This window comes from Prionailurus viverrinus, chromosome B3 (genome assembly GCF_022837055.1).
Source record: "Prionailurus viverrinus isolate Anna chromosome B3, UM_Priviv_1.0, whole genome shotgun sequence".
NCBI lineage: Eukaryota > Metazoa > Chordata > Mammalia > Carnivora > Felidae > Prionailurus > Prionailurus viverrinus.
In genome coordinates, this window is record NC_062566.1 from 111,824,438 (window position 1) to 111,848,618 (window position 24,181).

The window sequence follows — 24,181 nt, forward strand, 5'->3', positions numbered from 1 at the left end:
AAGAGAAAGACAAATATCATATTCACTCATATGAGGACTTTAAGATACAAAACAGATGAACCTGAGGGAAGGGAAGCAAAAATAATACAATAACAGGGAGACTCTCAAATACAGAGAACAGAGGGTTGTTGAAGGGGTTGTGGGGGGGATGGGCTAAATGGGTAAGGGGCTTAAGGAACCTACTACTGAAATCATTGTGGCACCATGTGCTAACTTGGATATAAATTATAAAAAAATGAATAAATTATAGAAAAAATAAAAAATGAAAATAACTATGCACAAAGAAACTTCACTGTTATCGTATTTATAGGGGAAGGTTTTTACCTTTTATCTTTCAAATTGCAACTTATTATTTTAATACTGAGAAATGCACAACTAATATAAGAAAATAAGCTTAGTTACTCCTTTCACATTAATCCTTCATGTTTACAAAGTGCATGTGGAAATATTTCAGCGAGAGAAATAAGGGAAAAAAGTCATGATAAAGTGATTTATACAAATACTTTTATTTTGATTTTAGATGTATATATAGCAGTATACATTTGAGTAAGGAAGCTGCTCAAGTTTAGTAGGGGAAAGGTTACAAAAGATACATAAAAAATATTTATCAAAAGCATGAGGATCCTTACATCCTTCTTAAAGAACAAGCACATTCTGTACAAATGGAAGGGTCGTGACAAAGAATTTTAAAGTTCAAGAGCCTGTCACGGTAATGAGGTATCAACAATGGACAAGAGGAGTCTTGCAAGCTTCTCTCTGACCAGTACTCACTGAAGCCTCATTCGTTTTTCCGGGGGGCCTTTAGTGCTCACTATCTGTTGGACATTCTTCGTGGTCTCCTTTTCCTCAGATTTTACAGTTTCTGGTATAGGTTCTGCCTCTTTCTTTGTCTGATCCACTAGACATCAAAAGCAGACATTTTTTGGAGGGAGAGGAAGGTGGAGGGATGAGATCAATTTAGACAAAGGTCATGTGAATGGTTCAGGCTTAAGTTCATTTAGAACTGCTGCTTATCTCAAATGCTAAATTTAGCAGTTTCATCAGGCAGACGAAGAACCCATTTACAAACCTAAAAACCTGATAACCCAAGCAAATCTGTGATAGTAGACAAAAACACAGGACATTATGCATAAACAAGATATATAGTCTATCCCAGGCTGAACACATAGTTCAAAATCTTTTTTCAATGATGAAACAGAACAGCTTTTTTTCACACTGAGATATGAACTAAAAACAACTTCAAATCACCTCATCTTCTCCACACATCCTCAATACTTACTCTTTCCACTCCAATTAATCTTTCAAATACTAATATGACTACCACAAATCACCATCTTTTGGCAATTTAGCAGATCTCAAAAATTAGAAGTAATGAATTACCATGAGAGAGTCTAGAAGGACAAAAGGACCACAGCTCATCTTACATGCTATAGTTGTTAACTGAGTTTTATTTCAAGTTTAATAAGAACATCAGGAACATACCTGGGACAGGCTTTTCTCCAGACTTTTGCTATAATTTAAAAGGGGGGGGAGAGGGGAGAAAACAGGGCAGGTTAGCAAAATTTTCTTCTTCTTGACGTCGTAATTCTTATTAAAATAATACCTTCATTCAAATTATATTAAAATTGACTCCATAAAGAGAAACTACTATTCATGTACCATAAAAAGTAAATTTATCACTTTCTACTTATTCTCATGTTCCAGAAAAGACAGAACTAGAACTAGAAAGAGTCAAACATAAATAAGTTTCCCTTGAACAGCTATCTATAAGCCCTCTACCTCTGTACCCAGGCTACAATGCTTTCAAAAAGTAGCTAAGTAGAGAGGCCCCTGGGTGGCTCAGTCAGTTAAGCGTCTGACGCCTAGTTTTGGCTCAGGTCATGATTTCACAGTTCATGAGTTCAAGCCTCACATCGGGCTCCATGCTGACAGTGCGAAGCCTGCTTGGGATTTCCTCTCTCCCTCTCAAAAATAAGTAAATAAACTTTAAAAAAAATTAAGAAAAAAATAGCTAAGTAGAATCCAATGGGAGAGAATAATGGAGACTTTCAAGACTCCAGAGGCTTATTTGTTTCGGGGATATGAGCTCAAAGCAAGCAAATGAAATATGGATCAACCCTCCAACTTTTTTTTTTAATTTTTTTTTTTCAACGTTTATTTATTTTTGGGACAGAGAGAGACAGAGCATGAACGGGGGATGGGCAGAGAGAGAGGGAGACACAGAATCGGAAACAGGCTCCAGGCTCTGAGCCATCAGCCCAGAGCCTGACGCGGGGCTCGAACTCACGGACCGCGAGATCGTGACCTGGCTGAAGTCGGATGCTTAACCGACTGCGCCACCCAGGCGCCCCATCCCTCCAACTTTGAAAGTTGGCAGGTACGGGAAGCAAAGAGGAAAAAGGTATTTTCCTATGAACGTAAAGGCTTCTGATTAGAGTACTATTAAAAACCAAACTATAGGAAAGAAAGGATGGGGGCATCATGAGTCAGGGACAAAGTGAGATCCTCCATTGTACACAGCAGTTCTTTTATCTGATTATGCTGTCGTCTCCCTTTTCCTATTACCCAAGTTAAATGCTTTAAAACTTTTCTCCTCCTTCCTCCTCAAGGCTCACAACCTACCCTTCACCTGAAGCCAATGGCTCTGTAGTCTATGTTTTTAATCTTTTTTTAACGTTTATTTGTTTTTGAGAAGAGAGAGACAGAGCATGAGCGGGGGAGGAGAGAAAAAGAGGGAGACACAGAATCTGAAACAGGCTCCAGGCTCTGAGCTGTCAGCACAGAGCCCGACATGGGGCTCAAATTCACGGACCGCAACATCATGACCTGAGCCGAAGTCGGACACTTAACCGACTAAGCCACCCAGGTGCCCCTGTAGTCTACATTTTAAAAAACGGATGTCAACAACCCAAGTTCCCTCCCATCTAACTACCTTCAAACTTATACCCTTACCTATACATACACATTGCTTTATAGACTTCTCTGTCATCTCCAAAGAAAATGTTCTCTTCGTTTTTAAAGTTAACGTCTCCAGGCATTTTCTGAATTTCTATGCCCTCCCTAAGCTTTGTTATCTATTCCTAGGACTAAAGATGACCAAATTTCCTGATATCATATGTTCCAGATTCATGCTGCCAACTGCCTACTAGCCCGTCCAACTGCAAGTTCTGGGAACATTACACTTAAAAAGACCAAAACTGAGCTCCATACTATTACCCATTGTGCAGAAAAGATTAACATAGAAGGCTTGAGGCTTCTATGTTTGAAAGGCAAGGGTGGCCTTTGTTGATGACTAGGAATTTTGAGTTTTGGAAAGTTCTCACCATTCTGATAGTGGTGGCTCATTGTGCCTAGACTGTACAATGTTGTTCATGTTGAACATTTGCTTTTCTTCCAGGCATGTGAATTTTGGTATGAGCTAGAGAGCACCTATAGGATGATCCCCCCCCCTCCCCCCCAAAAAAAAACACTGGAACCAAGTCTCTAATGGACTTCTTTGGGCAGAAATACCACACACGTTGCCTCATTTTCATTGTTGAAAGAACACATTTTGTGTAACTCCTAATGAGAAGGAGAGGATATAAGGAAGCCTGCACATGGGCTCCTCCAGATGCTACTTGTCTTTTTCATCTGGCTGTATATCCTTACTATGTCACTGTAATAAATCTTGTGAGTCCTTCAAGCAAATCTCCAAACATGAGGGCGTTATGGGAACCCTCAACACACCCACATTATCACATATCTTATGAACACATTAGGAATTAAACATGTCTAAAGTAATCTGAGGGAACAAATAGTTTTTCTTACTTTAAAACAAGAGAGGAAATATATGGCACAACATTGAGGAAATGAGAAATTGAGAGGGGTTTTCTTATACTCCCAGCACTGAACCATTTGAACTATACTGGACACTGGACTAGATGTGGACACTGGAATAACATCCAATGCACTCTCTCTCAGCTTTTCTAGTGAATACTGTCAAACAAACTAGTAGGATGTGGTTTCAGATAGGAAAATAGAATGGGGGCACCTTTCTGACAAAATCTGATCAAGTAACCTTGTGATAAATCTAGTGAAGTAATATACTCTGGTGTTCTAGCATCTTCTGAAAACAGCATTGAAAAGACATTCATCACAAAAGGCCCTGAACTCCTATCACATCAGTATCAGTGTAACTCTCAGTAGTAACACAAATTAAAATATGGAAAAAGGAGTTCCAGCAAAGTAGGCAGGACTTTTCTAATATTCTCCTGAGCACTTTCATAGGGGCAACCCAGCAGCTCAACTGTCAAATAATGGATAAGTAGGAGTAAGTTTTGAACTACAAATAGTTCTGGGAGACACAATGGGTAAATAGGGAGCTTGTAGGAAATTTCAAGTAAACCAAGTATCTATTTTCTTCTCTCGATGTAAGGAGAAATGTTTTGGGTAGAAGGAGCAAAGGGAGGAACAATTCTAGAAAAAGCCATCTTTCTCCTAGTTCTGTTACAAAGAGTTGGACATACTCTCTCTTTGGGAGTTGGCTTTGGCCCTTGGATGGTTAAATGAAAGGTGGGGTTCTAAAAAAATTTTTTTAATATTTATTTTTGAGAGAGAGAGAGAGAGAGAGAGAGAGAGCGTGCAAATGGGAGAGGAGCAGAGAGAAAGGGAGACACAGAATCTGAACCAGGCTCCAGGTTCTGAGCTGTCAGCACAGAACGCAATGTAGGGCTCGAACTCATGAACCACGAGAACATGACCTGAGCCAAAGTCGGACACTTAACCGACTGAACCACCCACACGCCCCAGGAAAGGTGGGGTTCTAGAAAATGACAGCTGAAGTATGATTGTAGCTAAACCTTTAAAAGAAAAATGTAAAAAACTCACTGAAATGATATGAAGTCTACAACCTGCTTCAAAATAATTGGGAGGAAATAGAGAAAGAAGACATAAAACAAGCCTGGCTATGTTTGATAACTGTTAAAGCCAGATAACGGGTACATGGGGATTTTGTTTGTAATTATTCTCTTTACTTTTATATATTATCTTAAATTTCTATAACTTTCTATAAAGCAAAGGTTTTGTTTGTTTGTTTGTTTTAAGATTCAAAAGTCTTTGGGTTTTCTGTATTGTCCAGCCTAGCTCATCAGGATAGGACAGCACATGGGACTTAACAGGACACCCAGCCAGAAAAAAAAAAAAAAAAAGAGGTCATTCAGCTGGAATACCTCAGAACCCAAACACAGCAGTAAGCTACTGAATATTCTGGTGGTTGGTCAATGAAAATAGAATGCTTAACAACTAAAATTTAAACCCCTAATACTTAAACCACAAATCTGTTTCTTTTCCTATATTCTGAATTTTGGTTAACAATCAAAACCAAGTCTGAATCTAAGCCTGAAGCCTCAGAATTATCCTTAATGCCAACCTCTCCAAATCCGACCACCAAATTTGGGCAATCCTAAATTCAAATATCTCTTGAATCTATCTTCTCTCTACAGCCACAGAATTAGTTCAAGCTCTCCACAACCTAACTTCTCTGATTCCAAACATCACCTTTTCCTAAGCATCCTCTACATTGTTAATGGTCACCTTCATAAAACTATACTGCATTACTTCCTTGCAACTTGTTTTGTAACATTTAATGGGTCCCGACTGCCATCATTCATAGTTCTCAGCTAGTCAGTGGTAAGCATCTAGAAGATGAGGTACAAAATATTTCTAGGGCACCTGGGTGGCTCAGTTGGTTAAGCACCTGACTCTTGTCATGATCTCATGGTCATGGGATCAAGTCCCAGGTGGGGCTCTGGGCTGAGCATGGAGCCTGCTTGGGATTCTCTCTCTCCCTCTCTCTCTGCCTCTCCCCTGCTCATGCAGTCTCGTTCTCAAAATAAATACATAAATACTTCTTTAAATCTTTTTTTTAAAAAAAAGATATTTCTCAGGGCACCTGGGTGGCTCAGGCGACTGAGCATCCAACTTCAGCTTAGGTCATGATCTCACGGTTCAGGGGTTTGAGCCCCATGTCGGGCTGTGTGCTGACAGCTCAGAGCCTGGAGCCTGCTTCAGATTCTGTGTCTCCCTCTCTCTCTGCCCCTCCCCTGCTCATTCTCTGTCTCTCTTTCAAAAATAAACAAACATTAAAAGGAAAAAAGATATGTCTAAACTTCAAGAGAGCATTATTTAAAAAAGAATATATAAAAATTGACACTGCTTTGGTTTGTAGTGATGACAGTTCAAATAATTCAAATAACTTAATGTTTAAAATAGCAAATAAATACTGGACTATAAAATGAACCATAAATTCCTTTGTCCAGCATACAAAATCCTCAATCTAACGCTAACCATCTTTTACGTCTTGTATTCCATTACTCTTCCCCACCACAATCACATAGGGTAATATTTAATGTGTACAATTTGATGAGTTTGGACATACACATACACCCGGGATACCACCACCACAATCAAGGTAAACACATCCATCACTTCCCAAAAGATTCCTTATATTTCTTTGGTTTTGGGTTTTATTCGTGTGCTAAGAACACTCGACATCTACCTTCTTACCAAGTTTTTAAGTGTGCAACACCATATGGTTACCTATAGGCACTATGTGGTACAGCAGATCTCCAGAACTTATTCATCTTGTATAACCGTAACTTTATATTCATTTAACAACTCCCTATTTCCCCCCTTCCTCTGTCCTAAGGCAACCACATTTTCTGCATCTGTAAGTGTGACTACTTTAGACACCTCATATAAGGGAATCATATAGTACTCATCCTTCTGCCAACTGATTTATTTTACTTAGCATAGTGTCTAACAGGTCCACCCATGACGATGCAAATGGTACAATTTCCTTCTTTTTAAAGGCTGAATAATATTCCGCTATACGTATATACCACAGTTTCTTTATCCATTTATCTGTTGTTGGCCATGTGGGTTATTTCCCTACCTTGGCAACTGTGCACAATGCTGCGATAAACATGGGAATGCTTCCAGCTCAAACTATGCTACAAAGCTGTGGTTAATCAAAGCAGTGTGATATTGGCATAAAAAGACACATACATCAATGGAACATAACAGAGAGTCCAGAGATAAACCCACAAATATATGGTCAATTAATTAACAACAAAGGACCAGGAATACACAATGGGGAAAGGACAGTCTCTTCAATAAACAGTGTTAGGAAAACTGGACAGCCACATGCAAAAGAATAAAAGTAGACCACTATCTTTTTTGTAAATTTTTTTTAACGTTTATTGATTTTTGAGACAGAGAGAGACAGAGCATGAACGGGGGAGGGTCAAAGAGAGAGGGAGACACAGAATCTTAAACAGGCTCCAGGCTCTGAGCTGTCAGCACAGAGCCTGATGCGGGGCTCAAAATCACGGACCACGAGATCATGACCTGAGCCGAAGTCAGATGCTTAACCGACTGAGCCACCCAGGCACCCCAAAAGTAGACCACTGTCTTATACCATACATAAAGATTAGCTCAAAATGGACTGAAATCATGAGACCTGAAACCATAAATATCTAGAAGAAAACATAGGCCATAAGCTCCATGACATCTGTCTTGGAGATAACTTTTTGGTTTTGACACCAAAAGCAAACACATCAAAAGCAAAAATAAACAAATGGGACTCCATCAAACGAAAAAGCTGCACAGCAAAGGAAACCATCGACAAAATGAAAAGGCAACCTACAGAACGGGAGAAAATATTTGCAAATCACATATCTGGTAAGGGGTTATGATCCAAAATATATGAAGAACTCATACAACTCAAAAGCAAAACAACGAAACAAAAACACCAAACCACCCAATTAAAAAATGGGCAGAGGAACTGAACAAATATTTTTCCAAAGAAGCCATACAACTGGCTAACAAGTACATTAAAAGGTGCTCAACATTCTAATCATCAGAGAAATGCAAATCAAAACCACAATGAGATATCCCTTTACACCTATTAGAATGACTATCATCAAAAAGACAACAGATTACAAGTGCTGGTGAAGATGTGGAGAAGAGGGAACACTTGTACCCTGTTGGCAGGAATGTAAACTGGTACAAACAGTATGGAAGGAAAACAGTACAGAGGATCCCTTAAAAAATTAAAAATAGAAATACCAAATGATCCAGCAAGCCCACTTAGGAGGAAGAAAATATCCAAAGAAAATGAAAACAGGATACTGAAGAGACATCTGCATTCCCATGTTCACTGCAGCATTACTCACAATAGCCAAGATATAGAAACAACCTATAATCAAAAGATGAATAAAGAAAATGTGGTATGAAATTGAGTCTTTTTCAGCCACCAGAAAGCAGGAAATGCTGCCATTTGCAGAAAAAAAGATGAACCTTGAAGGCATTATGCTAAGGGAAATAAACCAGAAAGAGAATGTGAAATACTTTCACATATAAATGAAATCTAAAAAGGCCAAATTCGGGGGTGCCTGGGTGGCTCAGTCGGTTAAGCATCTGACATCAACTCAGGCCATGAACTCCCGGTTCATGAATTTGAGCCCCACGTTGGGCTCTGTGCTGACGGCTCAGAGCCTGAAGCCTGCTTCAGATACTATCTCCCCATCTCTCTCTGTTTCTCCCCCACTTGCACTGTCTTTCTCTCTCTCTCAAAAATAGAGATTAAAAAAAATTTTTTTAATAAATAAAAAAATAAAAAGGTCAAATTCATACAGAGTAAAGGATGGTTATCAGTGGCTTGAGAGAGCATTGGCAGGAGAAGAGGAGCATGTTGGTCAATGGGTACAAATCTCCACTGACAAGTTCTAGGGATTCGATGTACAGCATAGTGGTTATAGTTAATACTGTATTATACATTTAAAAGTTGGTAAGGGTGAATCCTGAATGATGTCACCACAAAAAAAGAAAAGGTAGTTATGTGACATGATGGAAGTGTTAGCTAATGCTATGGTAAGTCACTTTGTAATACAGAAGTGTACCAAATCAACACACTGTATACCTTAAACTTACACAATGGTAAACACTAGTTATATCTCAATAAAGCTGAAAACAAAAAGTTTATTACCATGTATTTTTTAATGTTATTATAAATGGGATTGTTTTCTTAAACCTCCTCAGATAGTTTGTTGTTAGTGTACAGAAATTCAACCAATTGAGTGTTCATTTTGCATCTTGCAACTTCACTGAATTCGTTGATTAGTTCTAACCGCTTTTTAGGGGAATCTTCAGAATTGTTATGTATAAGATCTGTCAGGGATCACGTATAAAGACAATTTTACTTCTTTTCCTACTTGAATGCCTTTTATTTCTTTTTCTTGCTTAATTTCCCTGGCTAGAACTTCCAGTACTGTGGAGAGTGGGTATCCTTGTCTTGTTTCTGATCTTCAAGGAAAAACTGTTTTTCACCATTGAGTGTGTGGGCTGTGGGTTTATCACATATGGCCTTTATTACTTTGAGGTACATTCCTTTTATATCCATTTTCTTGAATTTTTTTTTTATCATAAAAGGGTGCTGAATTTTGTCACATGCCTTTTCTACATCTGTCGAGATGATCACGTGATTTTTAACCTTTGTTCTGATAATGCAGTATATCACAAGATTCATTTCAGTATGTTGAACCATCCTTACATCTCAGGGATAATAAATCCCACTTGATCATGGTGTAGGATTCTCTTAAGGTGCTGTTAAATTCAGTTTGCTAGTATTTCATTGAGGATTTTTGCATCTGTGTTCATCATGGATACTGAACTGTAGTTTTCTTTTCTTGTAGTGTCTTTGTCTGCGTTTGGTATCAGATTAATGCTGTCCTCATAAAATGAATTTGAAAATGTTCCCTTCCTCTTGCAAATTTTGAGTCTGAGGACTGGTATTAACTCCCTTTAAATTCACCAGTGAAGTCATCTGGTCCCAGGCTTTTCTTTGTGGAAAGGTTTGTGAGAACTAATTTAATCTCCTTACCTACTTTTGGTTTGTTGAGATTTTATGTTTCTTCATGACTTAGTCTTGGGAGGTTGTACGTTTCTAGGAATTTCTTACAGGTTTTCCAATTTTTTCTTTTCTTTTTCTTTTTTTTTTTTTTTAGGTTTTCCAATTTGTTGGCATGTAATTGTTTATACAGTCTCTTACGATCCTTTTGTTTCTATCTCCTCTTTCATTTCTTTTTTTTTTTTTTAATGTTTATTTATTTTTGAGACAGAGAGAGACAGAGCATGAACGGGGGAGGGTCAGAGAGAGGGAGACACAGAATCTGAAACAGGCTCCAGGCTCCGAGCTGTCAGCACAGAGCCCGACGCGGGGCTTGAACTCACGAGCTGTGAGATCATGACCTGAGTCGAAGTCGGACACTTAACCGACTGAGCCACCCAGGCGCCCCTCTCCTCTTTCATTTCTAATTTTGAGTCTCCTCTTATTACTCTAGTTAAAAGTCTGTCAGTTTTGTCTTTTCAAAACAACTCTTAGTTTCATTTTCCTTTTCAATTTCTTTGCATTGGCTAACTTGTATGTGAAAATTAAACAACATACTCCTGAACAACTTAGGGGTCACAGAAGAAATCAAAAAGGAATTCAAATCTGGAAAGAAATAAAAATGAAAACACAACATACCAAAACTTATGGGATGCAGCAAAAGCAGTACTAACAGTAACATTTATAGTAATAAATGCCTACATTAAAAAGAAGAGGGGCGCCTGGGTGGCTCAGTCAGTTAAGCATCTGACTGACTCTTGGTTTCAGCTCAGGTCACGATCTCACGGTTCACAAGTTCAAGCCCCACATTGGGCTCTGTGCCGATAACACAGAGGCTGCTTGGGATTCTCTCTCCCTCTCTCTCTCTGCCCCTCTTGCTCCCCTGCTCTTGCACACTGTCTCAAAATAAAAATAAACTTAAAAAAATTTTTTTAAAGAAAAATTTTAAAGATTTTAAAATTTTTTAAAAAAGGAAAGAAAGTTCTCAGATAAGCAATCTTAAGTTTACAGCTCAAGGAACTAGAAAAAGAAGAACTAACTAAGGATTTCTGGTTTCTGAGAAATCTGTCCATGAATTAATATAGCCATTAATGTGTCCATTAATACTCTTTCATGTTTCTGGTTTTGTGTGTTCTATCCCCATTTTCTAGATCAGCATTATCCAAAAGAAATATGTGAACCACAAATGTAAGTTGGTAGTTACATTTTCAAACAGAAACCGATAAATTTTATTTCTTAACCAAATATATCTAAAATAGCATTTTTTCAACATATAATCAATATTTTAAAATTATTAAGATATTTTACTTTTTCTCCCTAAGTCTTTGAGCCCAGTATGTATTTTACACTTCCATCACAGCGCACCTTAGACGAGCCATGTTTCACATGCTTGGTAGTCACATGTGCCTAACGGCTGCTGTTCTGTGCATGTCTAGGTGTTCTTCCCCCCACCCCCCCTCATAAATACTATGTACTCACTGAATGAATGGTCAACGACACCTCATCTACACTGTCATGGGTACTCAGATTCCTACAGACACTACAATACATTTGTTTATTTATTCGAAAGACACAATTTATCTCCAAATACAATTCGCAAGATTTCCTGCGCTGCTTTCCACTCTGTCTTCTGCTCCCTTCATCACATTACCATTCCAACAGCGCACTCCTCTCACACAAGGAGGGTCAGGGAAAGGGGAACAGGAGGACTGTTTTAAAGTTATCCCAAAGTGTGAAAAATCTCATTTAATCTAAAACGCACCTGAAAATCCTAGTCCCCCAACCTTGTGTACACACAGCCCTGGTAAACACCTGTGTGAACTAAGACTAACCAGGAGAATAACATGTTCACATACTTACCTCACTTCAAAAGCTCACTTTGCTATTGCTGTCAAAACCACCCAAAATAACAATGGAATTCACATAACTAAAATCACCATTATGATGTAACTCTATTTACTACTACTCCTGCTTCCTCCATTTATTATGCCAAACACTCTACCTCAAATGTTCTTTTTATTACAAAAGTTTTAACTAATCTATCATTTAAGGACTTAGATAGCTACCACATCAGGCTGAAAGGCAGCAGACAGAGTAAAAACAACATGTTTCAGATTCTAGTTTAGTTACCATCTATGACACTTTCAGCAACCTTTGAACAAGAACATTGTGCGTACGCAGTCCTTAGTTTGTGAGGATTCAAAGAGAAAATAAACTTAAAGGCACAGAACAGTGTTAATTACAATCCCTTTACCTACTTCTTCCATTAAGTCTTTGAAAACCTTTCCTTTGATTCAGATACGATTTTTCGCCAAGAGACCATTTTTTAATTAATGAGGAAAGTCAGTCTTTTTAGGTCACATCTGAAACAGTTCTCGATTAAAAATAAATATTCCAGGAAAAAGTGTCAAATCAACATTAACCACATGCATTCTCATTACCTGCACAAATTTGGGTGGAAATTTCTGCCTAAGGTCCAGGAGCAAAGCATCCACACGTTGTCTCTGAAAAATAGAGCTTGGTTCCTCTTTCCTTTTGGCTTTAGGTTTGACTTTATCTATTAAAATATGAAATCCAAATCAAAACACTGCCTAATTAGTTTGGTGTATATATTTTACATACCTTTGTCCACCATGAATATACTCAAATTATCATTATTTTTAATGACTGCTATTCCAAAGACCATCCCCCCAAATAAATTAAACACAACATATACAAACAAGTGTTCGAACTCTCCGTCTTAAATGAAGTTAACATTTTAACATTTAAAATGCTGACTCCTCCGGCACCTAGGTGGGTCAGTGGGTTAAGCATCTGACTCATTTTCGGCTCAGGTCGTGATATCATGGTTTGTGAATTTGAGCCCCACGTTGGGCTCTGTGCTAAGAGCACAGAGCCTGTTTGGGATTCTCTCTCTCCTTCTCTCTCTGCCCCTCCCCTGCTCTCTCTCTCAAAATAATTAAACAAACTTCAAAAAATCTTAAAAAAAATAAAAATAAAAAAATGAAAAGCTGATTCTTTTAAAGATACTTCAGTTTTGGTATGTAAGCATACATAGATATTAAGAATTTTAAGGCTGGGGCGCCTGGGTGGCTCAGTCGGTTAAGTGTCTGACTTTGGCTCAGGTCATGATCTCACAGTTCATGAGTTCAAGCCCCACGTTGGGCTCTGTGCTGACAGCTCAGAGCCTGGAGCCTGCTTTGGATTCTGTGTCTCCCTCTCTCTGTCCCTACCCTGCTTACACTCTGTTTCTCTCTCTCAAAATTAACGTTAAAAAAAAGAAAGAGAATTTTAAGGCTAAAGTTTTCCATAATTACCTAAATCACAATCCAGAGTATTAATTTGAAATTATCTTGTGTATATTTTAAGTATATTAAAATGGTCTTCCCACTATACCTAATAGCTACAAATGGAAATGCAACATTCACGAACTCAAGTTACCATACTCAATTATAAAGACTGTAATTCACTGGGAAGGGCAGGGGACAGGACAAACCAAACGACAGCAGATCATGAAGAAAGAAAGAAAAGAACCTGCAAGAGAATTTCTGAAATCAAACGTGTGTGGAACTTCCTCAGAAGGTTAAGTGTATTGAGGCACTGTCTCTCAATGAAGAGTTCCAGATAAGTTTTATTGCAAACATTCCACTACAACAGGGGCAAACAGCTCTGGGGAGAAACTTTCCTATGTCAAATGTTGCCACCTGCACCTACTATTAAGAATAAATACAACTGATGGAAACCAATTTGACAATAAATTTCATATATTGAAGAAAAAAAAAAGAATAAATACAACTGTATCTGAAAGACCATTTGCTCCATTTAAAGGCTGAATTCTATTTAAAAGCTACTTTTCCCTCAATAACTTATTTTGAGTTGCTATTTCTCAGAGAAGGAAATTTCAAGTATAGGTATATTGTCATAGACACATTTCCAGGAGTACTTTTATTGTAAAATACGGTGCAGAACAAGTAGCAGATTAGCAGCTATGGAAACTAGGGGACCTGGGTAGGTAGTAACATGCAAAGATCATTAAACAGACTGGCCATCTGCAAATAGGGCTATTAAAGCATCTTCCCTACGTTGAAGACTGGGGATATTTAGGTTCCAGATTTCAAGATGACTCAACAGTTAGGTAAGCAGGATACATCATCATGATTCATTCCAAACACTGATTATCCTCTATATGTTCCAAATATTTTAAAACCATGAATCAATTTATAAAAGATTACCAGTTACCTACAGATTAAAATTTACATCTGTTCCTGTGGGAAAGCTATTATTACCACATCAGTTACAGGAATCATAGCTAGGACAATGCCATCATCCTATGAAGTCTTCCTATGTAAAACACACCTAGAAATCAATAGCCATTTTCCTAAAGAAAACCGCTTCATTCTCAAAACACCAAAAAGAGTTCTTAGGAGGTCCAGGTATTCTACCCACCTTGTTCTTCATGATCTTTGAAGTGCCACCAATAACCTTTGGAAGGATGATATCGACAGTAGGACATAGCTTCATCAAAAGCTGACTGAATGCCATGCACTGCAGTGAGCTTGTAAAAAGAAAACAAATTCTGAATTTCTCATTAGATCAACTAAAATCTCCAAAGAAAACACCCACAAAATATTACATATGCAAAGATAGTAATTTTCTGGGGTTTTTCCAGAACCTGAATCACTACAGAGCTGGGCTGTGATATATACTTTTAACATGGACTTGGCCCATAGTAACCAATGTTCAAGATATTCTGATAGTCAACCCTTCATACCAACCTACACGAGAAAGAGAAGGAGAAGCTTCTGTTGCATTCCTGGATACTTGATTAAAAGTTGATTGATTAAAAGTTTTGATTAAATATAGCTTGATTAAAAGTTTTGTTTAGTGTTTCAAGAGTGTGAAGATACTTACCACCCTAGAGTTTATAACTGACCCCAAGTCTGGTGCCTGATAGATCACTCCAGCAATGATATAGTAATCAGCCAGTGGGATAACTAAAGGAGTGAAAATAAAAACATTCATGAATACAGCTATGCATACAAACTGCTAAATAGATTTTCATAAAAAGAACAACTAAAATTTGCTATTTTTCCATATTAAAGCTTAAGGCATGGTTTGGCAATTCCCATTTTTGTAAATAAATTTATATTGGAAAACAGCCATACTCATTCATTTATATTATCTAAGGCTGCTCTGACACTGGTTGAGTAGCTGTTACAGACTCCACGAGGCCCTCAAAGCCTAAAATATTTACTCTCTGGACCGTAACAGAAAAGGTTTGCAAACTAGAGCAGTGCTTCTCAAACTTGAACGTGCCTCTGAATCACCTGAGCATCTTGTGAAAGTCAGATTCTTATTCAGTAGGGATAGTGCATTTTTCATAAGTTCCCAAGTGATCAAACGCTGCTATCAGTCAACTACACTATGGAGAATAAGACCTTAGAGTGAGAGATTTAGGGCCTAAGGTGAAGATATCAGATGCACTAAACTTGCCACTGCAGGGACGCCTGGATGGCTTAGTTGGTTAAGTGTCTGACTTTGGTTCAGGTCATGATCTCACTGCTCGCAAGTTCGAGCCCCACGTCAGGCTCTGGGCCAACAGCTCAGAGCCTGGAGCCTGCTTCGGACTCTGTGTCTCCCTCTCCCTCTGCCCCTCCCTCACTTGTGTTCTATTTCTCAAAAATAAATAAACAACAAAAAAAATTTTTTTAAATAAACACTAAAAAAAAAAAAAATTTTTTTTTTTTTTAAACTTGCCACTGTGCCCCATTCCTGGGTCTTAAAGAAGAAAACAGCTGCTAGTGAAGCTGGTACCACCTCTGTTGCTTCCATACCTTGAACCCTCTCATCATGGAAATCTTGTTCCTGGTCTTGCCTTTGTCTAAGGTTCTTTTTTCCTTGGGGAAGGGGCTCTAGATCATTGATTTTGAAATTACATTTGGATTCTTGACTCTGGAACCACAACTTCTTTAGCAAGTCATTCTTTGCTCAAGAACCAATACCAGGGTGCAGGTTTTTCCTAAATGTCTTGAAAAGGTTATCTAATGAGGAGATATAGCTGGTCATGCCTGGAATAGGTGACTAGCTCTTTGATTCAAAGTCAAATCTGAATTCTACACCCTTCAGTATGATTTCTAGAGCAAGTTTATGTTTAGTAATAGAAGCCAGGTAAGAATTTTGGTTGAATAGGTCAACGAGGATTTTCAGTTGATCCTCTACGAATTTGTAACAGAATTAGACTCAGTGGACTGAGATGAGAAATTACTTAGGGCACCAGAGGTTCCCAACAACTATACTCACAGAAGAGGTGGCTGCAACATAGCAAGTTGCTTTGTTAGTGCTTACAGAGTTGTCCTTGGGCATGCTAGAAGACTCCTGATATCCAAGCATATGACTAGTGGAACTTGGCTTTTGAAACATTTCCTAAGTGGTAAATTTATGCCTGCTATACTACAGTGCCTAGACAATTTGTCTATAACAACATGGTTACAATGGAAACCTCATTTCCTTCTGAGAAGCTGGAATTCTGGCAGGCAGAGGATGTCCACATGATTAGCCTTCGAAAGAAATTGAGTATCAAAAGGCCTTCCCTGAGCAGACATATTACACATGTGCGTGGGGGCTGCTGGAGGGAGGATGCACTTGGTGAGGCCCCTCGCAGGAGGGAAAGCAACGGAAGCTTACACGTGGATTCCCATAGATCCCACTTGATATGGCTTTTTCCCTTATTGATCTGTCTGTGGATCCTTACTGCACTGCCATAACAAATCTTGATTATAACTAACATACCTAGATGCTGAGTCTGCTGACTCCTCTTAGCAAGGCACTGAACATGCAAATGGTCTTGGGGATCCCCCAAACAGACCCCAATCCAAATAGATAAGAACATGTGGCTCAGAAAGCTAAGTAAGCCATGCATTTTAAGAAGAAAATTATGCCTGAAGTCTACACATTTTTACCTTGGGTAGGGGACTGCCGCTGTTGCTTCCGAATGATAAAAAGAATGGGCTCTTGAGCATGCAGAAGGATGTATTCCACTCCAACCATTTGACTGAAAACAGAACACAGACACCCAGAGATCTATGAATGCCCAACAATCAACTGTGTAGAACGTTCAGATTATTATATAAAAATACAGCAACATTATAAATTGGATTAAAACTGCCTATGTTAGGGGCGCCTGGGTGGCGCAGTCAGTTAAGCGTCCGACTTCAGCCAGGTCACGATCTCGTGGTCCGAGAGTTCGAGCCCCGCGTCGGGCTCTGGGCTGATGGCTCAGAGCCTGGAGCCAGTTTCCGATTCTGTGTCTCCCTCTCTCTCTGCCCCTCGCCCGTTCATGCTCTGTCTCTCTCTGTCCCAAAAATAAATAAACGTTGAAAAAAAAAAATTTAAAACTGCCTATGTTTGATATTAAAAACTGGCTGTCCAATAAAACTGGCTATTTTCCCAGACAGGTGGGATATAAAGTAAGATTTGATTTTTAAACAACAAAGTTTCTCTATAAAAATTCATAATAAACTTAAATCTGAGCATATTCAGTCATAAAAGTACACTGAAGAGTGTACATTTCAAAAAGCTGCAACTAAAATAGCATGATGCTTCCTGAGATACATAAATATATGTAAAATCTAAAAATATATAGTACATGAAGACTATACATGTCTTGACTATATATTTCAACTCTATATGCTACTCAACTAGAAAACATCAAAGACCTTATCCTTCCAACACATTTTTTTAACCTGCCAGATTGCTTAAAAGCAACAAGTTGTTCTAATAGTTGTAAATATTTGCCTCATAACAAAAGTCATTTAAAATACCACAGAAATTTAATTTCATGAACCCTCTCTGATGTTTAATGATAAAAACTATATACACAGCTGTTTCAGAAACTTTTGTAATAATTCTTAATTATTTAGCATCCTAACTCTGAAGAAATACTTTGCAATTGCCAGGCAAAAATTTTATTTGTCATACAAAGAAAAATCTACTATTAACCGGACTATAGTTTAAGACATTACATTCGATGTAAAAGAGACGGTAAGGGGCCCCTGGGTGGCTTAGTCGGTTAAGCGTCCGACTTCAGCTCAGGTCATGACTTCGCGGTTCATGGACTCGAGCCCTGCATCGGGCTCTGTGCTGACAGCTCAGGGCTTGGAGTCTGCTTTAGATTGTATCTCCCTCTCTCGCTCTGCCCCTCCCTCTGTCTCTCTCTCTTTCAAAAATATACATTTTGGGGCGCCTGGGTGGCGCAGTCAGTTAGGCGTCCGACTTCAGCCAGGTCACGATCTCGCGGTCCGTGAGTTCGAGCCCCGCGTCAGGCTCTGGGCTGATGGCTCGGAGCCTGGAGCCTGTTTCCGATTCTGTGTCTCCCTCTCTCTCTGCCCCTCCCCTGTTCATGCTCTGTCTGTCTCTGTCCCAAAAATAAATAAACGTTGAAAAAAAAATTAAAAAAAAAAAAAAAAATATATATATACATTTAAAAAAAAAGAGAGACAGTAAGTATGGTCACCTGGTTGAGGATAACAGTTGCATTGCTAAAATCACTAATTAGATCTGCATCTAAACCTAATAGCTGTATTTTACTAGACAGTAATATATGAAATTATACAGAAAAGACTTCCTAGGTTACAAGTGATTACTGATCATTCTTTTGCATGTCAAATTTGTACAAACCCAAACAAAACTCCAGTTCTTCCCAAACTTCTACTCTGTACTTCACTATCCATAGCTTGAAAGAACCATTCATTTCAAAATCTCTAACTGGCAACAATGCTATCTTCTTACAGTAACTTACTTTAAGTGTTCTAATGTAAGCCTCTGCATTTTGACCACTTCATTATTACATGTCCTGTCGTAGAAAGGATTACTTCTTTCTGAAAAGTAATCCAGGACACTTCCACTGTTCAAAATGGGGATCCAGGAACTGTCAACCCAAGAGATTCCCAGCAGATTATCTATAGGAAACAAAATGATAAAGGATGAGAAAAAAGTAAAAAAGCCAACCCAACATTTATTATGCACCTAATGCAGGAAGCATTATGAATATAAGGATGACAAGGATCCTAACCTATACACTTTCACAGAAGAGGTAAGTGTGCAAGAAAGCAATAACAAGGTGACATGATAAGTGCTAAAATAAAGATATGAATAACTGTGTTATCAGAGCACGGTGGAGGGAGAATACTTTGTCTGAGGGAACAGTAATGATTTTTCACTGGGTGAGGAGGAGGTGGGTTTTAGCACTACATGTTAAAGAATAAACAGGGGCGCCTGGGTGGCTCAGTCGGATGGGCGTCCGACTTCGGCTCAGGTCACGGTCTCGCGGTCTGTGAGTTCGAGCCCCGCGTCGGGCTCTGGGCTGATGGCTCAGAGCCTGGAGCCTGCTTCCGATTCTGTGTCTCCCTCTCTCTCTGCCCCTCCCCCATTCATGCTCTGTCTCTCTCTGTCTCAAAAATAAATAAACGTTAAAAAAAAATAAAAAAAAAAAGAATAAACAGAGGTTCATCTAGGACAAAAAAAGGCGGGGGGGGGGGCAAAGTAATTTCAAGCAGAGAGAATGCACATACAAAGATAGACCAATATAGAGGTAAGTGGTTAGAGAATAATTTGATTGTGTGAAATGATAGGATATAAAATGTAGAAAAGTCTCAAAAAATTGGAAATCCTGAGTTTTGTTCAAAAATTGTCAGACAACATGCATCCCAAAGAAAACACACCCACAGCCACCAGTTTGAGATCTCACCAATTAGGGACAGAGAAATAAGTTAGGAAGCTATTATTACAGAGGAGATAATGAATGTAAAAGTTATGAAGCTAATGAGAAGTAGAATGCCCTTAATTACATACAATTTCATATTTTGGAATACAATTAACTCTTTAATTTTTCAAAATGCAAAAAGAAAAACAAGACATGGTAAACAGAACTAGATAGCTTTCACTACTGAGCTTTTATTGGCTATTGATTGCAATAATGTTCCATATCATTGATCATACTAAATCCCACTAAGAGTAAGTCTGAACATCAAAATGCCTATTTAATACTGGTTAAAAAAGGGAAGAACTGAAAACTTCAACCTCTCTAAACGGTAACTGCTTCTGGCACCTCTGAAAAAAAAAGACCTAATCCAAGGCAATAAGCGGTTCTGAAGGAAATGAGTAAAATGAGAAAAAGTAATTACATAAAGGTAAAATGTGCTGTGTGTGTTGCAAAACCAAGGAAAAAGCAAACAGATGAAGTACATCAATGACCAAATAATCAGTACTCACCGTTAAGATGGTTCATCATAACTACATCATGCCATGACCAAATACCAGGCCAGGAAATAGCATTTTCAGCAAAAGATTTTTTTAATGAAAAGCAACTAAGGATAATCATTATTCTCAGCTTGAAACACTACAATCCAGTTATTAACGTAGTTTTCTTTAAAGCAACTTTCTTACACATTTCTTTCTTATTTCTTTAGGAATGATTATTAACAAAAGCATTTGTAGATGGACAATTATAGGTTTCTCACATAATGGAACTATGTCTGTATGATGTCATAATAGGTTACTGACAATAAGCTGTTAAATTATTACAGATCATTTCAGCATAGGTAGAAGAGTAATTTGCAGAAACAAATGTGTACTTAGAGATTCTACCTACCAACGATTATGGAGAGTCAATAAATATGGGCATGAGATAATGAAGACTGGTGGAAGGCAATGGCGATGCATGGGAAAATAAGGACAAATAGACATTCTTAGGGGAGAAAACAGACAATTTCCTGAATCATCAATTATAAAGTCAGAGAACTTAGGAACCAATACTCATTTAGGAAAATAATGATAATGAATTTGGCTTGGCTATATTAAGTTAAAATAAGGAATCAGAATTCAGAAGGAATCATAAATGCCATCTGCTCCAAGTGACTGTTCAGTATATTTTCCCTATAATTTTCTTCACTACGATGTATCCTGATCAGCAGTCCTATGTCATATTTTCCTCATTTGGTAAACTAATCAAAGCTAAAAACCAGGCAAGTATGGCTTAGGAGACCAATACAAATGCAGAGAATATTGTTTACCGCTTCTGAACACTGACTTTGTGCCGGGCACTATTTTAACCACTTTACCACACAGAACTCAAAGAGGTTGGTACTATATAGATACTACATAGTATCCATATGCTAGATTGTGTACATAAAATGCTTAGCACAGTGTAATAACCCAATAAATGTTAATTAGGGTGATGTTGGTGGCAGTACCAACAATTTATTTTAAAATCATCATGAGCAAATTTATCTCTGGCTTAATCAAGGCTGGTCTAGTTTGTACCTTTCCTCCCCTCCCCCCAGTTTATGCCTTTTTGAAAAATAGAGACTCCTTTTATTTTCAAAAAGGTGTGAGGTTAGTATATCATTTAAACAGTCACGCTAGGTTGAACTCATTTCAAATGTCAGTATCTCTCCAAAGCCTTTGTCTACTTCGCAAGACAAAAATAATGGCTTCTTTCTCTATGTTCTCACAGAAATTTTTACACTTTCATTAATACTCATAACCCAGAAATACAAATGCGTTCCCATTATATTTGACTTTTTAGACGACTGAGGCCATGTCTTGCTCATCAAGAACTTGCATAGGGCCAGATTTAAAATAGTCAGCAAATGTTAATTAATTTATGATTGCGGGCCAAGGACAAGTGACTCTACTCATCACAGGTTCACATATATTCCAGAATCCAAGGACGTTCACTTACAAAATGGTTAACTGAGATTAAGAGGGTGATATGTGGCTGAGAAAATATTACCTGTGCCACTTGAGGACTACCTATGATCACACCGCCATTAGGAGAATACACTACTAAGTCAAACAAACTCCAACCACTTCCTACCACCTCCACTGTTACCACCCTAGTCCCAGCTACCTCGACATTTCCTTGTATTGCAGGAATGAATTCCCAACTGGTCTTCCTAATTCCACCCTCTCCTTTCTACACTGTTCTCAACAGTCAAAGTGATCCTTTAAAAAAAGAAAGTCATGGGGCACCTGGGTGGCGCAGTCGGTTAAGCGTCCGACTTCAGCCAGGTCGCGATCTCGGGGTCCGTGAGTTCGAGCCCCGCGTCGGGCTCTGGGCTGATGGCTCAGAGCCTGGAGCCTGTTTCCGATTCTGTGTCTCCCTCTCTCTATGCCCCTCCCCCATTCATGCTCTGTCTCTCTCTGTCCCAAAAATAAAATAAAACGTTGAAAAAAAAATTAAAAAAAAAAATAATAAAAAAAGAAAGTCAGATTATGATCATCCCCTTTGGTGAAAACCCCCCAGTGGTGGTCTGTTTTACTCACTGGAAAAGCCAAAGACTTGACTATGGCCTACGATCCCTACCTATATGATCAAGCCACCAATTACCTTTCTGACCTCATCTCCTTCTCACCTCCTCTCTCTCTGCTTCAGGCATACTGACCTTACTGTTCCTCTAACACACCAGACATTCTCCCACCTTAAAGCCTTTGTAATGACCTTAACAAATCTAAGTAAAAGTAAAACATTGTGAAAGGTAAGTATTTGAAAACTCTGAGGGACGAAATGTTTCTCTTTTTTATTCAACAGCAAGAGGATATGTTGACATAGCCTAACTACAGCTCTCTATTAGCAAGTGATAAAATTAGGCACTTGAAACTCTCACAATGAAAAAAACAAAAAAACAAAACCATAAAAACACGGTACAGAAATGCTGAAGATCACTGGACATTCTGAGTAACTATAAATGAGAATACATTTCTATTAAGTGTGCTAGACCCCCATTTGGTTAATATAGAAAAAGGAATCTCAAAACACTTCCCTTTAAAAATCAGGTATATGCAAACAAAAATAACCCTAGGTGAAAACGATTAGGAACATATTACAGTTAGACATCTTTTTTTTAAAATTCTTTTTTAACGTTTATTTATTTTTGAGACAAAGAGAGACAGAGCATGAACAGGGGAGGGGCAGAGAGAGAGGGAGACACAGAATCGGAAATAGGCTGTCAGCACAGAGCCTGACGCGGGGCTCGAACTCACGGACCGTGAGATCATGACTTGAGCCGAAGTCGGACGCTTAACCGACTGAGCCACCCAGGCGCCCCTACAGTTAGACATCTTTTGAGGAAAGCCCTTTTTCTTTAATTGGCCAGGGGTAAGAGGGCTTGCATCTAGGTACAAAAATTCACACTTTCTTAAAGGAAAAGTACACAAAGTTTCAAACGGAAGTAAATATAGATTGAGAGTTTCTTACAGGTGTAAGAAGTTTTGTGGAAGCCACCACCACAACAGTAAAAAATAAAGATATTCACGGGCACTCTCTCACTCTCAAATTTTTCTCGTTCTCATGAAGAGTAACTTCCATACCTCCTTCCCAAGGGGGAAGCTGGTCTGTTTGGAACGAAATTCTCACGCTTCAAGCTATATTTTCACTCTTTGAAATTCCAGGGCACAATTCCTAGGCTGCTTTCTTTTTCTTTTCTTTCTTTCTTTATTTTTTTACAAATTCAATGAAAAAGATGTGTGTACGTGTGCTGGGGAGAATGTATAGCCTAATTTATACGGAGATCAAAAAGCAAAAAGCAATTAAGGGATGTTGCCTCCCTGTCTATATTCACTGATTCAACAAATACCTGAGCACCTTTACAGTTCAGTTGTGAAAAAGGGCCGATCCTTGCGGTCGGTAATTGTGGTGTGTTCTACGGCAGGTATTAGAGACTCAAAAAGAAAATCTTCGGGATTCATGCCCGGGGACGCGTGGGGCGCAGTGTCAGGAATAAGGCAGCTCCCACGCCCAGTCCCAAAGAGATGAACCAACTCACGTCATCCCACCTCTCGGCCCAAAGGCCACCCCTTCACCTGGACAAAACAGCCCCAGTCTTGTTGGAGAGCGTGTCTGCAACAACACTGCAGGTCTGAGGGCAAAGCCCAGAGCTTCCAACCCCTTCGTTTTGAAGCTTCTAAGAGACCGCTGAGAAGCTGGGGAGAACGAATTTCGCCAGATCAGAGCCTTGGGAGTTACCACAAACGAACCTGAACCTTGCCCCCGCGAGCTACAAACCCCCAAACCAGCTCCCAGCCAATCAGGAAACAAAGGGTAACAGCGCCGGTTACCTCGGATATCCACGGCCGCCATAATCCCCAAAGCGCTAGCCGGTTCTCTTTCCGGCGTGCAGTAGAAACGTAACAGCTCCGACGACGGAAGCGGCGCGAGGTTGACTGCAGGGACAGCGAGGAACGCCAGGCGGAGACTGC

The 24,181-nt window shown here is 38.9% G+C and overlaps 1 protein-coding gene across 2 annotated transcripts; it reads right to left on the minus strand.

The window, feature by feature from the left end:
• Positions 1–487: 487 nt before the first annotated feature.
• Positions 488–24,181, minus strand: MED6 (mediator complex subunit 6). 2 transcript variants are annotated; one of them, XM_047864102.1, is made up of 8 exons: positions 24,041–24,181; positions 18,723–18,882; positions 16,885–16,976; positions 14,837–14,919; positions 14,372–14,480; positions 12,367–12,482; positions 1,483–1,510; positions 488–898 (listed from the first exon to the last, which is right to left on the minus strand). In XM_047864102.1, the coding sequence occupies exons 1-8, from the start codon at positions 24,060–24,062 to the stop codon at positions 768–770; spliced, it is 741 nt and encodes a 246-aa protein (XP_047720058.1). In that variant the 5' UTR covers positions 24,063–24,181; the 3' UTR covers positions 488–767. The 2 variants fall into 2 exon arrangements, with proteins under 2 accessions (XP_047720058.1, XP_047720057.1); XM_047864101.1 differs by lacking the exon at positions 24,041–24,181 and adding an exon at positions 20,195–20,431.

What these genes read in the sequence shown, in the direction of transcription:
- MED6 (XM_047864101.1), bottom strand. Translation starts at nt 20,303, where the DNA reads ATGATTATCCTTAGTTGCTTTTCATTAAAAAAATCTTTTGCTGAAAAT. An exon ending in CAAAGATCATGAAGAACAAG is followed by an intron (nt 12,483 to 14,371) that starts GTGGGTAGAATA and finishes ATATTTTAATAG; the next exon opens with ATAAAGTCAAACCTAAAGCC. An exon ending in TGGAGAAAAGCCTGTCCCAG is followed by an intron (nt 899 to 1,482) that starts GTATGTTCCTGA and finishes TTTGATGTCTAG; the next exon opens with TGGATCAGACAAAGAAAGAG.